The sequence below is a fragment of the Amphiura filiformis genome, unplaced genomic scaffold (genome assembly GCF_039555335.1).
Source record: "Amphiura filiformis unplaced genomic scaffold, Afil_fr2py scaffold_79, whole genome shotgun sequence".
Lineage (NCBI taxonomy): Eukaryota > Metazoa > Echinodermata > Ophiuroidea > Amphilepidida > Amphiuridae > Amphiura > Amphiura filiformis.
In genome coordinates, this window is record NW_027305543.1 from 394,570 (window position 1) to 409,563 (window position 14,994).

Genomic DNA, 14,994 nt, shown 5'->3' on the forward strand with positions numbered 1-14,994 from the left:
GAACGTGACGTCGAACGGATCTATCCAAATAACATGGCGGGTGCGGGTTGACTATTGTATACGTTCTTAATTGATTGAGGATTAAGCTGTTTAATTTGAAATGAATTCTAGATGCTTTTACAGCCATTGCATATGTTTAAAATTCTACAAAAAAAAAAAAAAAAAAATAAATTTCATAAATGATTGAAAAAAAAAAAAATGTTTGTACAAAAACATAAAAATTAGGCCCCATGAAAATATTACGGCAGTACGGGGAATTTCGAAATCATCAATTTGGCGACACAAAATATCGGGAGTTATTGATAACAACATCATCCCAAAGACAGACAAATAATACTGTTTTATAATCAAATTTGATATTTTTGTGACATTTTTACACACAATTAGTATTTGCAGTCGCTCAAGTTAATATATTGTATCGTAGTTTCTGAATAATAAAGGCCACTTTTAATGATATCATCGAATTTCATATGAATGCCCTAAGTCGCCATCTATACTTTGAACGTAAATAGTATTTAATACGCATTTTCTAATAAAACATTCTTTCTCCCTAAAAAAAAAAAAAAAACCTTACAAATACAATATAAAATCTTCGAATATAATGACATTAGTTGGCAGAAGTAACATGACTGAAAAATAATAGAGATTACGTGAGATACACGGAAGTGAAAATTAGGGCATATGCCTTAACTGCTAGTCAACTTACAAATCGCGAGTTGGGGCATTTTTGAATGCCCTAACTCGCTATTTATAATAATAATAATAATAATAATAATAATAATAATAATAATAATAATAATAATAATAATAATAATAATAATAGTAATAGTAATAATAATAATAATAATAATAATAATAATAATAATAATAATAATGTCATTTGTGGACCTGAGGTGAAAGCAAATCAGACCCTGAAGTATGTATATTTACCTGGTAATGAAAACAACAAAAGAAGCATTTACCGTGTCATAGCTCTGTATTACTTTTGTGTTTTCAACCTTGGGTTTCTGTACAATACCTGCAATAATTCCACATAAGTTGCACTGTACAATACCTGCAATAATTCCGCTTAGAAAAAATGTGACCCGTTCCCATAATTATGAACCTAGAGCATGTCACATTTTTGAAAATGAGCTTTACTATAACACCAATTAGTTTTTTGTTTTTACCATGCATTGAAGATGTGGTTCGAATTGCCCAGGGTTCTTTGGAAATTAGCGGTATCACAAGGGCAATCGTTTTAAAAATATCGGTAACTTTCCTGGTTTCATGGGAAAGTTTTGTTCTTTTTCATTATAAAGAAGTAAGTACAAATATCTTTACTTACGCCACGCGGAACATAAATATTCATGTACAAGCAATCCTCACCAACTTCCAATCCTTCTCGTTCTATGGATGGCCAAGCTTGATAACACGAAGGTCTCACATAAGTTGCATTGTAAGTTCCATTCCACGCCACCTTCTTCACTGGATGTTCTAATCTTACTGGTGACTCAGCAAACGGTACTCCTTCATACACATCTAACTCTCTGTTGAGATTTATATACTCATGTTCCGAGAACATAACCGTCTTACCCATCAACAGGCCCTGTTCTACTCTAACTACTGGTTGAGCTCGAATAGTTAGAGTTGAAAGACTCAGCAGGCAAGCAAGTCTGAAGCTAAAATTAAGACTTTGGTGAGCCATTGTGTCCAATTCTCGACCAGCTGAGTAAAATGGTCAGCTGGGATGAAAGTATATAGTGTAATTATTATTGTCTGGTAGTTGTCCTGATATCGCAGTGTGCAATCTCTGATGGATGGTGATAGTATGCAGAAGCTGTTCTGGTGTAGTTCGGAGAACCAACTTCTGTAAAATGAGTTGACGAGCAAACTACGCAGTAGCAATAGACTAACTGTATTGGGACAGCACTTGAATGCCGAATCGAATCAGTTACATTATATAGATCCATTCATGCAGTATATTAACACATTGAACTTCCAAATGACGTCATTCATTTGTCATGTTTGTCGTAAAACCGTGCTGGCAATCAATATACATTTCGCTTTCTCAACCATCAACGAGTTGCAAGCCCAGGCCTATTCGAACTCGAAGGACCGTATAGTTAGCAAATTTTGATGTATTCGATGTAAAAAAATAATATCTATAGAGCCATTCCATGTCAACTCCAGGGATGTGCACCGCAGCAGCTCTTCAATTTTTTTCTTTTTCTGTGTTGTGGTAGATATTAATGAGAAAGTAAAATCCTAAAAATTTGAGCTTCATACTCCATTTTGTTTTCCCGTGGCATCAATTTGAAATTTAGGGGGGTCAGCGTAAAAAATGTGTCGCAACGCGAAAGACGATGTTTGGAGGTCCATATATGTATAAAGGGAACCCCCAACAACTTTGAAAAGTATGTATCCTGGAGTACTTTTTTGTGTAGAATTCAATTCTGGCATCAGGAAACGTTTGTCTTCTTTACTTTAAAAGCTACAGGGCCCTCAAAATGCAACTTCGTCCATCCAGGACCAACTTCCTAAAAAATAATTTTTACTTTTGGAGTTCTGGAATTACTAATCCAATCGATAATGACGCTATTGACATGTACGGGGTGGAGCTTCACTGACTGAGTTTTGGGGATTTTTCACTGGTTTGCTATAATTTACTCATCAAGGCACTTCACCGTTATTATAAGGACTATGCTAATAATTTAAAGATTGACATGTAGACAATAAACGGTACTTAATTGACAAAAAGTACTAAATTTGTACCTATTACGGTTTGGTGGCACTCCTCTTCCAAACGCGACCAAGTCCCCAATAATGGGGAAAAAAGTTTGAAATTTTAGGGTAGAATATATCACAATCTTTTAGAAATTTTTTGTTTTGAATGCCCTAGCACGTTCTAACCATGAGAAAATGACGATTTCTTAGGTACCTCTTAACACATAAAAGAATAGGAACTTGATTTAGTGGTGTGACCCCTTAAGACCGAGTTCGGTTAGGCGTGGCAGTTGCAGTAACGTCTGATTTCAATTTTGTGGGTTTTTTTTCAGTTGTGTGGCCATCATGGTATCATGGATGGAGTAAAAGAAGGCACCCTTCAAGCATTTTTGACTATTTACAAGCAAGATTAATCAAGAAAACAGCAAACAAGAAAAGCCTTTAAAAAGGGATGCTGGGTTTCATTAGTAATTTCAACTACATGGCATTGCCTACTTGACATTGCAATAGATCTGCGTCCTGTGACTAAAATAAAAACATCTGAAGGTTAAAGACCAAAGACCACTAATAGGCCTGGGCGATACATTGAAATACGATGAGTAACTATTTGTTTTCATGGCATTCGAAAAGACTGCATTAAAATCGCTGAAATTGATCAAGTTATATAGCCAAAAAATACTTTTTAGAGTTTGATGCTTCAAAATGGTACATTTTCTCTCATTATATGTTGATGTAATATCAATATTCATACGCACGGCTTCGGTTTTTAGTAAATAGTCGCCCTATCATATTGTAACTTTCAGCTTCGAGGGCGCACTGTCATTTTAAGGTGTTTACGGTTCAGTGCGTTAAAACAAGAAAAGTCTCAGGTCAACCTATGTTGAATTTTTGATCATTTGGCATCTAAATCATATAGTTTCACCTGATATTGGTGGCATTGAACTGTGAGAGTTCTGAATATGAGAAAATTCCACCCGAAATTAGGCATTTTCCCATTGAAACCCGTGTAATACATAATTAGTGGTATTTAACCTGAAAGGTTGAGAAGCAAAAACTTAGGCCTGCCTGATTATCATATCTTAATGTTGCTATCTTCAGTAGATAGCGCATGATTAGCAATGCACATACTGCATTAATTTGACTCAGAATTATATTTAAACTTGAATTATTTCACTTTTAATTGGTCAAGATATGCTAAGAAAGACTGAATATCATGTAAAATGGTCTTTTTAAACAATTTTTGCTCCCTTAAGAGATCACACCACTAAATCAGTTTCAACCCTATCTGACTGCAGAAATAACAACCAATGTTTTTATTCGCTGACCATACCAGGTGCATTTTAATGGGAAAAAAGTTTAAAATGAAGGCTGATGTGCTTATTTTTTGGTAATAGTTGTGCTCTTTGGATGTTTTTCTTATCATCCAAGCATAAAATAATAAAACAAATATTACAATTCTGACATTTTAGGAAGATTTTTTAGTTCCATGCACCAAATGACGTCACAGCATAGAGGCGCTGAGATGTAGGTTTTGGTATGGTTTACATCATGTTCAATGCACCACTGCTAAAAATCGAGCCACTCAACTACCAAAATAATGGTGGTTTTAGGGTAGAATATATCACAATCTTTTAGAAAATTTTTGTTTTGAATGCCCTAGCACGTTCTAACCATGAGAAAATGACGATTTCTTAGGTACCTCTTAACACATAAACAAAGAATAGGAACTTGATTTAGTGGTGTGACCCCTTAAGACCGAGTTCGGTTAATAATAATAATAATAATAATGGACATTTATAAAGCGCACAAAACAAAGAGGTCTCTAGGCGCTGCACAAAAGGAAAAATACCGTGAACTACAAACATCTTAAAAACTACAGAAGCATAAAAACCCATCAAAATCAATATCAATTCTTAATCTACAACAGGATGAAACCAGCAATCATAATAATACACAAACATCAATAATGCTGAGCCAATTTACACTTAAAGCTAAAAACGACTAAAATCAGCCAAATATACACATGCTGAGGTCATTTAAAACACACGAATCAATCATATAATACATAATCAGAAATCAGAAATAATGTGAAATAACATGGTTCGCGAGCAGTTCAGCAGTAAGCGTGGTAAGCCTGGTTGAAAAGATGAGTTTTGAGATGTGTTTTGAACTGGTAAATTGTGCCGGAGTTTTTAATATGAGAAGGAAGACTGTTCCACAGCTTGGGTGCAATCACAGAGAAACTCCTTCCATAAGTAGTTGTGTGGCTGGAATGCTCGCGAAGCAAGTTCTGTGAGGATGATCTTAAAACCCGACTTGGAGTGTACGCGACAATTAGATCAGAGAGATAGACCGGCGCCTGACTATGAAGGATTTTGAAAGTCAATAGCAGTATTTTGTAGGCTATTCTCTCTCTGATCGGAAGCCAATGTAGCTGGTAGCTGGTGTAGGCGTGGCAGTTGCAGTAACGTCTGATTTCAATTTTGTGGGGTTTTTTTTCAGTTGTGTGACCATCATGGTATCATGGATGGAGTAAAAGAAGGCACCCTTCAAGCATTTTTGACTATTTACAAGCAAGATTAATCAAGAAAACAGCAAACAAGAAAAGCCTTTAAAAAGGGATGCTGGGTTTCATTAGTAATTTCAACTACATGGCATTGCCTACTTGACAATAGATCTGGATGTATAAACATTTGTCTCAACTTTTACATGCGTCCTGTGACTAAATTAAAAACATCTGAAAGGTTGAGAAGCAAAAACTTAGGCCCTGCCTGATTATCATATCTTAATGTTGCTATCTTCAGTAGTTAGCGCATGATTAGCAATGCACATACTGCATTAATTTGACTCAGAATTATATTTAAACTTGAATTATTTCACTTTTAATTGGTCAAGATATGCTAAGAAAGACTGAATATCATGTAAAATGTTTTTTTAAACAATTTTTGCTCCCTTAAGAGATCACACCACTAAATCAGTTTCAACCCTATCTGACTGCAGAAATAACAACCAGTGATTTTATTCGCTGACCATACCAGGTGCATTTTAATGGGAACAAAGTTTAAAATGAAGGCTGATGTGCTTATTTTTTGGTGATAGCTAGTTGTGCTCTTTGGATGTTTTTCTTATCATCCAAGCATAAAATAATAAAAAATATTACAATTCTGACATTTTAGGAAGATTTTTTAGTTCCATGCACCAAATGACGTCACAGCATAGAGGCGTTGAGATGTAGGTTTTGGTATGGTTTACATCATGTTCAATGCACCACTGCTAAAAATCGAGCCACTCAACTACCAAAATAATGGTGGTTTTAGGGTAGAATATATCACAATCTTTTAGAAAATTTTTGTTTTGAATGCCCTAGCACGTTCTAACCATGAGAAAATGACGATTTCTTAGGTACCTCTTAACACATAAACAAAGAATAGGAACTTGATTTAGTGGTGTGACCCCTTAAGACCGAGTTCGGTTAGGCGTGGCAGTTGCAGTAACGTCTGATTTCAATTTTGTGGGGTTTTTTTTCAGTTGTGTGACCATCATGGTATCATGGATGGAGTAAAAGAAGGCACCCTTCAAGCATTTTTGACTATTTACAAGTAAGATTAATCAAGAAAACAGCAAACAAGAAAAGCCTTTAAAAAGGGATGCTGGGTTTCATTAGTAATTTCAACTACATGGCATTGCCTACTTGACAATAGATCTGGATGTATAAACATTTGTCTCAACTTTTACATGCGTCCTGTGACTAAATTAAAAACATCTGAAAGGTTGAGAAGCAAAAACTTAGGCCCTGCCTGATTATCATATCTTAATGTTGCTATCTTCAGTAGATAGCGCATGATTAACAATGCACATACTGCATTAATTTGACTCAGAATTATATTTAAACTTGAATTATTTCACTTTTAATTGGTCAAGATATGCTAAGAAAGACTGAATATCATGTAAAATGGGTTTTTTAAACAATTTTTGCTCCCTTAAGAGATCACACCACTAAATCAGTTTCAACCCTATCTGACTGCAGCAATAACAGCCAGTGATTTTATTCGCTGACCATACCAGGTGCATTTTAATGGGAAAAAAGTTTAAAATGAAGGCTGATGTGCTTATTTTTTGGTGATATAGTTGTGCTCTTTGGATGTTTTTTCTTATCATCCAAGCATAAAATAATAAAAAATATTACAATTCTGACATTTTAGGAAGATTTTTAGTTCCACGCACCAAATGACGTCACAGCATAGAGGCGCTGAGATGTAGGTTTTGGTATGGTTTACATCATGTTCAATGCACCACTGCTAAAAATCGAGAAACTCAACTACCAAAATAATGGTGGTTTTAGGGTAGAATATATCACAATCTTTTAGAAAATTTTTGTTTTGAATGCCCTAGCACGTTCTAACCATGAGAAAATGACGATTTCTTAGGTACCTCTTAACGCATAAAACAATAGGAACTTGATTTAGTGGTGTGACCCCTTAAGACCGAGTTCGGTTAGGCGTGGCAGTTGCAGTAACGTCTGATTTCAATTTTGTGGGGTTTCTTTTCAGTTGTCTGACCATCATGGTATCATGGATGGAGTAAAAGAAGGCACCCTTCAAGCATTTTTGACTATTTACAAGCAAGATTAATCAAGAAAACAGCAAACAAGATAAGCCTTTAAAAAGGGATGCTGGGTTTTATTAGTAATTTCAACTACATGACATTGCCTACTTGACAATAGATCTGGATATATAAACATTTGTCTCAACTTTTACATGCGTCCTGTGACTAAATTAAAAACATCTGAAAGGTTGAGAAGCAAAAACTTAGGCCCTGCCTGATTATCATATCTTAATGTTGCTATCTTCAGTAGATAGCGCATGATTAGCAATGCACATACTGCATTAATTTGACTCAGAATTATATTTAAACTTGAATTATTTCACTTTTAATTGGTCATGATATGCTAAGAAAGACTGAATATCATGTAAAATGTTTTTTTAAACAATTTTGGCTCCCTTAAGAGATCACACCACTAAATCAGTTTCAACCCTATCTGACTGCAGAAATAACAACCAGTGATTTTATTCGCTGACCATACCAGGTGCATTTTAATGGGAACAAAGTTTAAAATGAAGGCTGATGTGCTTATTTTTTGGTGATAGTTGTGCTCTTTGGATGTTTTTCTTATCATCCAAGCATAAAATAATAAAAAATATTACAATTCTGACATTTTAGGAAGGTTTTTTTTAGTTCCATGCACCAAATGACGTCACAGCATAGAGGCGTTGAGATGTAGGTTTTGGTATGGTTTACATCATGTTCAATGCACCACTGCTAAAAATCGAGCCACTCAACTACCAAAATAATGGTGGTTTTAGGGTAGAATATATCACAATCTTTTAGAAAAATTTTGTTTTGAATGCCCTAGCACGTTCTAACCATGAGAAAATGACGATTTCTTAGGTACCTCTTAACACATAAACAAAGAATAGGAACTTGATTTAGTGGTGTGACCCCTTAAGACCGAGTTCGGTTAGGCGTGGCAGTTGCAGTAACGTCTGATTTCAATTTTGTGGGGTTTTTTTCAGTTGTTTGACCGTCATGGTTTTATGGATGGAGGAAAAGAAGGCACGCTTCAAGCATTTTTTCTTATTTATAAGTAAGATTAATCAAGAAAACAGCAAACAAGAAAAGCCTTTAAAAGGGATGCTGGGTTTCATTAGTAATTTCAACTACATGGCATTGCCTACTTGACAATAGATCTGGATATATAAACATTTGTCTCAACTTTTACATGCGTCCTGTGACTAAATTAAAAACATCTGAAAGGTTGAGAAGCAAACACTTAGGCCCTGCCTGATTATCATATCTTAATGTTGCTATCTTCAGTAGATAGCGCATGATTAGCAATGCACATACTGCATTAAATTGACTCAGAATTATATTTAAACTTGAATTATTTCACTTTTAATTGGTCAAGATATGCTAAGAAAGACTGAATATCATGTAAAATGGTTTTTTAAACAATTTTTGCTCCCTTAAGAGATCACACCACTAAATCAGTTTCAACCCTATCTGACTGCAGAAATAACAACCAGTGATTTTATTCGCTGACCATACCAGGTGCATTTTAATGGGAAAAAGTTTAAAATGAAGGCTGATGTGCTTATTTTTTGGTGATAGTTGTGCTCTTTGGATGTTTTTCTTATCATCCAAGCATAAAATAATAAAAAATATTACAATTCTGACATTTTAGGAAGATTTTTTAGTTCCATGCAAAAAATTACGTCACAGCATAGAGGCGCTGAGATGTAGGTTTTGGTATGGTTTACATCATGTTCAATGCACCACTGCTAAAAATCGAGCCACTCAACTACCAAAATAATGATGGTTTTAGGGTAGAATATATCACAATCTTTTAGAAATTTTTTGTTTTGAATGCCTATAGCACGTTCTAACCATGAGAAAATGACGATTTCTTAGGTACCTCTTAACACATAAAAGAATAGGAACTTGATTTAGTGGTGTGACCCCTTAAGACCGAGTTCGGTTAGGCGTGGCAGTTGTTGCAGTAACGTCTGATTTCAATTTTGTGGGTTTTTTTTTTCAGTTGTCTGACCATCATGGTATCATGGATGGAGTAAAAGAAGGCACCCTTCAAGCATTTTTGACTATTTACAAGTAAGATTAATCAAGAAAACAGCAAACAAGAAAAGCCTTTAAAAAGGGATGCTGGGTTTCATTAGTAATTTCAACTACATGGCATTGCCTACTTGACAATAGAACTGGATGTATAAACATTTGTCTCAACTTTTACATGCGTCCTGTGACTAAATTAAAAACATCTGAAAGGTTGAGAAGCAAAAACTTAGGCCCTGCCTGATTATCATATCTTAATGTTGCTATCTTCAGTAGATAGCGCATGATTAGCAATGCACATACTGCATTAAATTGACTCAGAATTATATTTAAACTTGAATTATTTCACTTTTAATTGGTCAAGATATGCTAAGAAAGACTGAATATCATGTAAAATGGGTTTTTTTAACAATTTTTGCTCCCTTAAGAGATCACACCACTAAATCAGTTTCAACCCTATCTGACTGCAGAAATAACAGCCAGTGATTTTATTCGCTGACCATACCAGGTGCATTTTAATGGGAAAAAAGTTTAAAATGAAGGCTTATGTGCTTATTTTTTGGTGATAGTTGTGCTCTTTGGATGTTTTTTCTTATCATCCAAGCATAAAATAATAAAAAATATTACAATTCTGACATTTTAGGAAGATATTTTAGTTCCACGCACCAAATGACGTCACAGCATAGAGGCGCTGAGATGTAGGTTTTGGTATGGTTTACATCATGTTCAATGCACCACTGCTAAAAATCGAGAAACTCAACTACCAAAATGATGGTGGTTTTAGGGTAGAATATATCACAATCTTTTAGAAAATTTTTGTTTTGAATGCCCTAGCACGTTCTAACCATGAGAAAATGACGATTTCTTAGGTACCTCTTAACGCATAAAACAATAGGAACTTGATTTAGTGGTGTGACCCCTTAAGACCGAGTTCGGTTAGGCGTGGCAGTTGCAGTAACGTCTGATTTCAATTGTGTGGGGTTTCTTTTCAGTTGTCTGACCATCATGGTATCATGGATGGAGTAAAAGAAGGCAACCTTCAAGCATTTTTGACTATTTACAAGCAAGATTAATCAAGAAAACAGCAAACAAGAAAAGCCTTTAAAAAGGGATGCTGGGTTTCATTAGTAATTTCAACTACATGACATTGCCTACTTGACAATAGATCTGGATATATAAACATTTGTCTCAACTTTTACATGCGTCCTGTGACTAAATTAAAAACAGCTGAAAGGTTGAGAAGCAAAAACTTAGGGCCTGCCTGATTATCATATCTTAATGTTGCTATCTTCAGTAGATAGCGCATGATTAGCAATGCACATACTGCATTAATTTGACTCAGAATTATATTTAAACTTGAATTATTTCACTTTTAATTAGTCAAGATATGCTAAGAAAGACTGAATATCATGTAAAATGTTTTTTTAAACAATTTTTGCTCCCTTAAGAGATCACACCACTAAATCAGTTTCAACCCTATCTGACTGCAGAAATAACAACCAGTGATTTTATTCGCTGACCATACCAGGTGCATTTTAAAAAAAAAAAAGTTTAAAATGAAGGCTGATGTGCTTATTTTTTGGTGATAGTTGTGCTCTTTGGATGTTTTTCTTATCATCCAAGCATAAAATAATAAAAAATATTACAATTCTGACATTTTAGGAAGATTTTTTTAGTTCCATGCACCAAATGACGTCACAGCATAGAGGCGTTGAGATGTAGGTTTTGGTATGGTTTACATCATGTTCAATGCACCACTGCTAAAAATCGAGCCACTTAACTACCAAAATAATGGTGGTTTTAGGGTAGAATATATCACAATCTTTTAGAACATTTTTGTTTTGAATGCCCTAGCACGTTCTAACCATGAGAAAATGACGATTTCTTAGGTACCTCTTAACGCATAAAACAATAGGAACTTGATTTAGTGGTGTGACCCCTTAAGACCGAGTTCGGTTAGGCGTGGCAGTTGCAGTAACGTCTGATTTCAATTTTGTGGGGGGTTTTTTCAGTTGTCTGACCATCATGGTATCATGGATGGAGTAAAAGAAGGCACCCTTCAAGCATTTTTGACTATTTACAAGCAAGATTAATCAAGAAAACAGCAAACAAGAAAAGCCTTTAAAAAGGGATGCTGGGTTTCATTACTAATTTCAACTACATGGCATTGCCTACTTGACAATAGATCTGGATATATAAACATTTGTCTCAACTTTTACATGCGTCCTGTGACTAAATGAAAAACATCTGAAAGGTTGAGAAGCAAACACTTAGGCCCTGCCTGATTATCATATCTTAATGTTGCTATCTTCAGTAGATAGCGCATGATTAGCAATGCACATACTGCATTAATTTGACTCAGAATTATATTTAAACTTGAATTATTTCACTTTTAATTGGTCAAGATATGCTAAGAAAGACTGAATATCATGTAAAATGGTTTTTTTAACAATTTTTGCTCCCTTAAGAGATCACACCACTAAATCAGTTTCAACCCTATCTGACTGCAGAAATAACAACCAGTGATTTTATTCGCTGACCATACCAGGTGCATTTTAATGGGAAAAAAGTTTAAAATGAAGGCTGATGTGCTTATTTTTTGCTGATAGTTGTGCTCATTGGATGTTTTTCTTATCATCCAAGCATAAAATAATAAAAAATATTACAATTCTGACATTTTAGGAAAAATTTTTAGTTCCATGCACCAAATGACGTCACAGCATAGAGGCGTTGAGATGTAGGTTTTGGTATGGTTTACATCATGTTCAATGCACCACTGCGAAAAATCGAGCCACTCAACTACCAAAATAATGGTGGTTTTAGGGTAGAATATATCACAATCTTTTAGAAATTTTTGTTTTGAATGCCCTAGCACGTTCTAACCATGAGAAAATGACGATTTCTTAGGTACCTCTTAACGCATAAAACAATAGGAACTTGATTTAGTGGTGTGACCCCTTAAGACCGAGTTCGGTTAGGCGTGGCAGTTGCAGTAACGTCTGATTTCAATTTTGCGGGGTTTCTTTTCAGTTGTCTGACCATCATGGTATCATGGATGGAGTAAAAGAAGGCACCCTTCAAGCATTTTTGATTATTTACAAGCAAGATTAATCAAGAAAACAGCAAACAAGAAAAGCCATTAAAAAGGGATGCTGGGTTTCATTAGTAATTTCAACTACATGGCATTGCCTACTTGACAATTATAGATCTGGATATATAAACATTTGTCTCAACTTTTACATGCGTCCTGTGACTAGATTAAAAACATCTGAAAGGTTGAGAAGCAAAAACTTTGGCCCTGCCTGATTATCATATCTTAATGTTGCTATCTTCAGTAGATAGCGCATGATTAGCAATGCACATACTGCATTAATTTGACTCAGAATTATATTTAAACTTGAATTATTTCACTTTTAATTGGTCAAGATATGCTAAGAAAGACTAAATATCATGTAAAATGTTTTTTTAAACAATTTTTGCTCCCTTAAGAGATCACACCACTAAATCAGTTTCAACCCTATCTGACTGCAGAAATAACAACCAGTGATTTTATTCGCTGACCATACCAGGTGCATTTTAATGGGAAAAAGTTTAAAATGAAGGCTGATGTGCTTATTTTTTGGTGATAGTTGTGCTCTTTGGATGTTTTTCTTATCATCCAAGCATAAAATAATAAAAAAATATTACAATTCTGACATTTTAGGAAGATTTTTTAGTTCCATGCACCAAATGACGTCACAGCATAGAGGCGTTGAGATGTAGGTTTTGGTATGGTTTACATCATGTTCAATGCACCACTGCTAAAAATCGAGCCACTCAACTACCAAAATAATGGTGGTTTTAGGGTAGAATATATCACAATCTTTTAGAAAAATTTTGTTTTGAATGCCCTAGCACGTTCTAACCATGAGAAAATGACGATTTCTTAGGTACCTCTTAACACATAAACAAAGAATAAGAACTTGATTTAGTGGTGTGACCCCTTAAGACCGAGTTCGGTTAGGCGTGGCAGTTGCAGTAACGTCTGATTTCAATTTTGTGGGTTTTTTTTTCAGTTGTCTGACCATCATGGTATCATGGATGGAGTAAAAGATGGCACCCTTCAAGCATTTTTGACTATTTACAAGCAAGATTAATCAAGAAAACAGCAAACAAGAAAAGCCTTTAAAAAGGGATCCTGGGTTTCATTAGTAATTTCAACTACATGGCATTGCCTACTTGACAATAGATCTGGATATATAAACATTTGTCTCAACTTTTACATGCGTCCTGTGACTAAATTAAAAACATCTGAAAGGTTGAGAAGCAAAAACTTAGGCCCTGCCTGATTATCATATCTTAATGTTGCTATCTTCAGTAGATAGCGCATGATTAGCAATGCACATACTGCATTAATTTGACTCAGAATTATATTTAAACTTGAATTATTTCACTTTTAATTGGTCAAGATATGCTAAGAAAGACTGAATATCATGTAAAATGGTTTTTTAAACAATTTTTGCTCCCTAAGAGATCACACCACTAAATCAGTTTCAACCCTATCTGACTGCAGAAATAACAACCAGTGATTTTATTCGCTGACCATACCAGGTGCATTTTAATGGGAAAAAAGTTTAAAATGAAGGCTGATGTGCTTATTTTTTGGTGATAGTTGTGCTCTTTGGATGTTTTTCTTATCATCCAAGCATAAAATAATAAAAAATATTACAATTCTGACATTTTAGGAAGATTTTTTAGTTCCATGCACCTAATGACGTCACAGCATAGAGGCGCTGAGATGTAGGTTTTGGTATGGTTTACATCATGTTCAATGCACCACTGCTAAAAATCGAGCCACTCAACTACCAAAATAATGATAGTTTTAGGGTAGAATATATCACAATCTTTTAGAAAATTTTTGTTTTGAATGCCTATAGCACGTTCTAACCATGAGAAAATGACGATTTCTTAGGTACCTCTTAACACATAAAAGAATAGGAACTTGATTTAGTGGTGTGACCCCTTAAGACCGAGTTCGGTTAGGCGTGGCAGTTGTTGCAGTAACGTCTGATTTCAATTTTGTGGGGTTTTTTTTCAGTTGTCTGACCATCATGGTATCATGGATGGAGTAAAAGAAGGCACCCTTCAAGCATTTTTGACTATTTACAAGCAAGATTAATCAAGAAAACAGCAAACAAGAAAAGCCTTTAAAAAGGGATGCGGGGTTTCATTAGTAATTTCAATTACATGGCATTGCCTACTTGATAATAGATCTGGATATATAAACATTTGTCTCAACTTTTACATGCGTCCTGTGATTAAATTAAAAACATCTGAAAGGTTGAGAAGCAAAAACTTAGGCCCTGCCTGATTATCATATCTTAATGTTGCTATCTTCAGTAGATAGCGCATGATTAACAATGCACATACTGCATTAATTTGACTCAGAATTATATTTAAACATGAATTATTTCACTTTTAATTGGTCAAGATATGCTGAGAAAGACTGAATATCATGTAAAATGGTCTTTTAAACAATTTTTGCTCCTTAAGAGATCACACCACTAAATCAGTTTCAACCCTATCTGACTGCAGAAATAACAACCAGTGTTTTTATTCGCTGACCATACCAGGTGCATTTTAATGGGAAAAAAGTTTAAAATGAAGGCTGATGTGCCTATTTTT

The 14,994-nt window shown here is 34.8% G+C and overlaps 1 protein-coding gene across 2 annotated transcripts in view; it reads right to left on the reverse strand.

Annotated features, from left to right (window-relative positions):
* LOC140144765 (acetylcholinesterase-like) overlaps positions 1-1,985 on the reverse strand; it is a 102,128-nt gene extending 100,143 nt beyond the window's left edge. The window contains exon 1 of one of the 2 annotated variants that reach the window (XM_072166569.1): positions 1,328-1,985. In XM_072166569.1, the coding sequence (XP_072022670.1) occupies positions 1,328-1,687 (360 nt within the window). In that variant the 5' untranslated portion in view covers positions 1,688-1,985. The remainder of the gene's footprint in view (positions 1-1,327) is intronic. The other variant, XM_072166568.1, reaches the window with a different exon arrangement.
* Between the last annotated feature and the right edge of the window lie 13,009 nt (positions 1,986-14,994).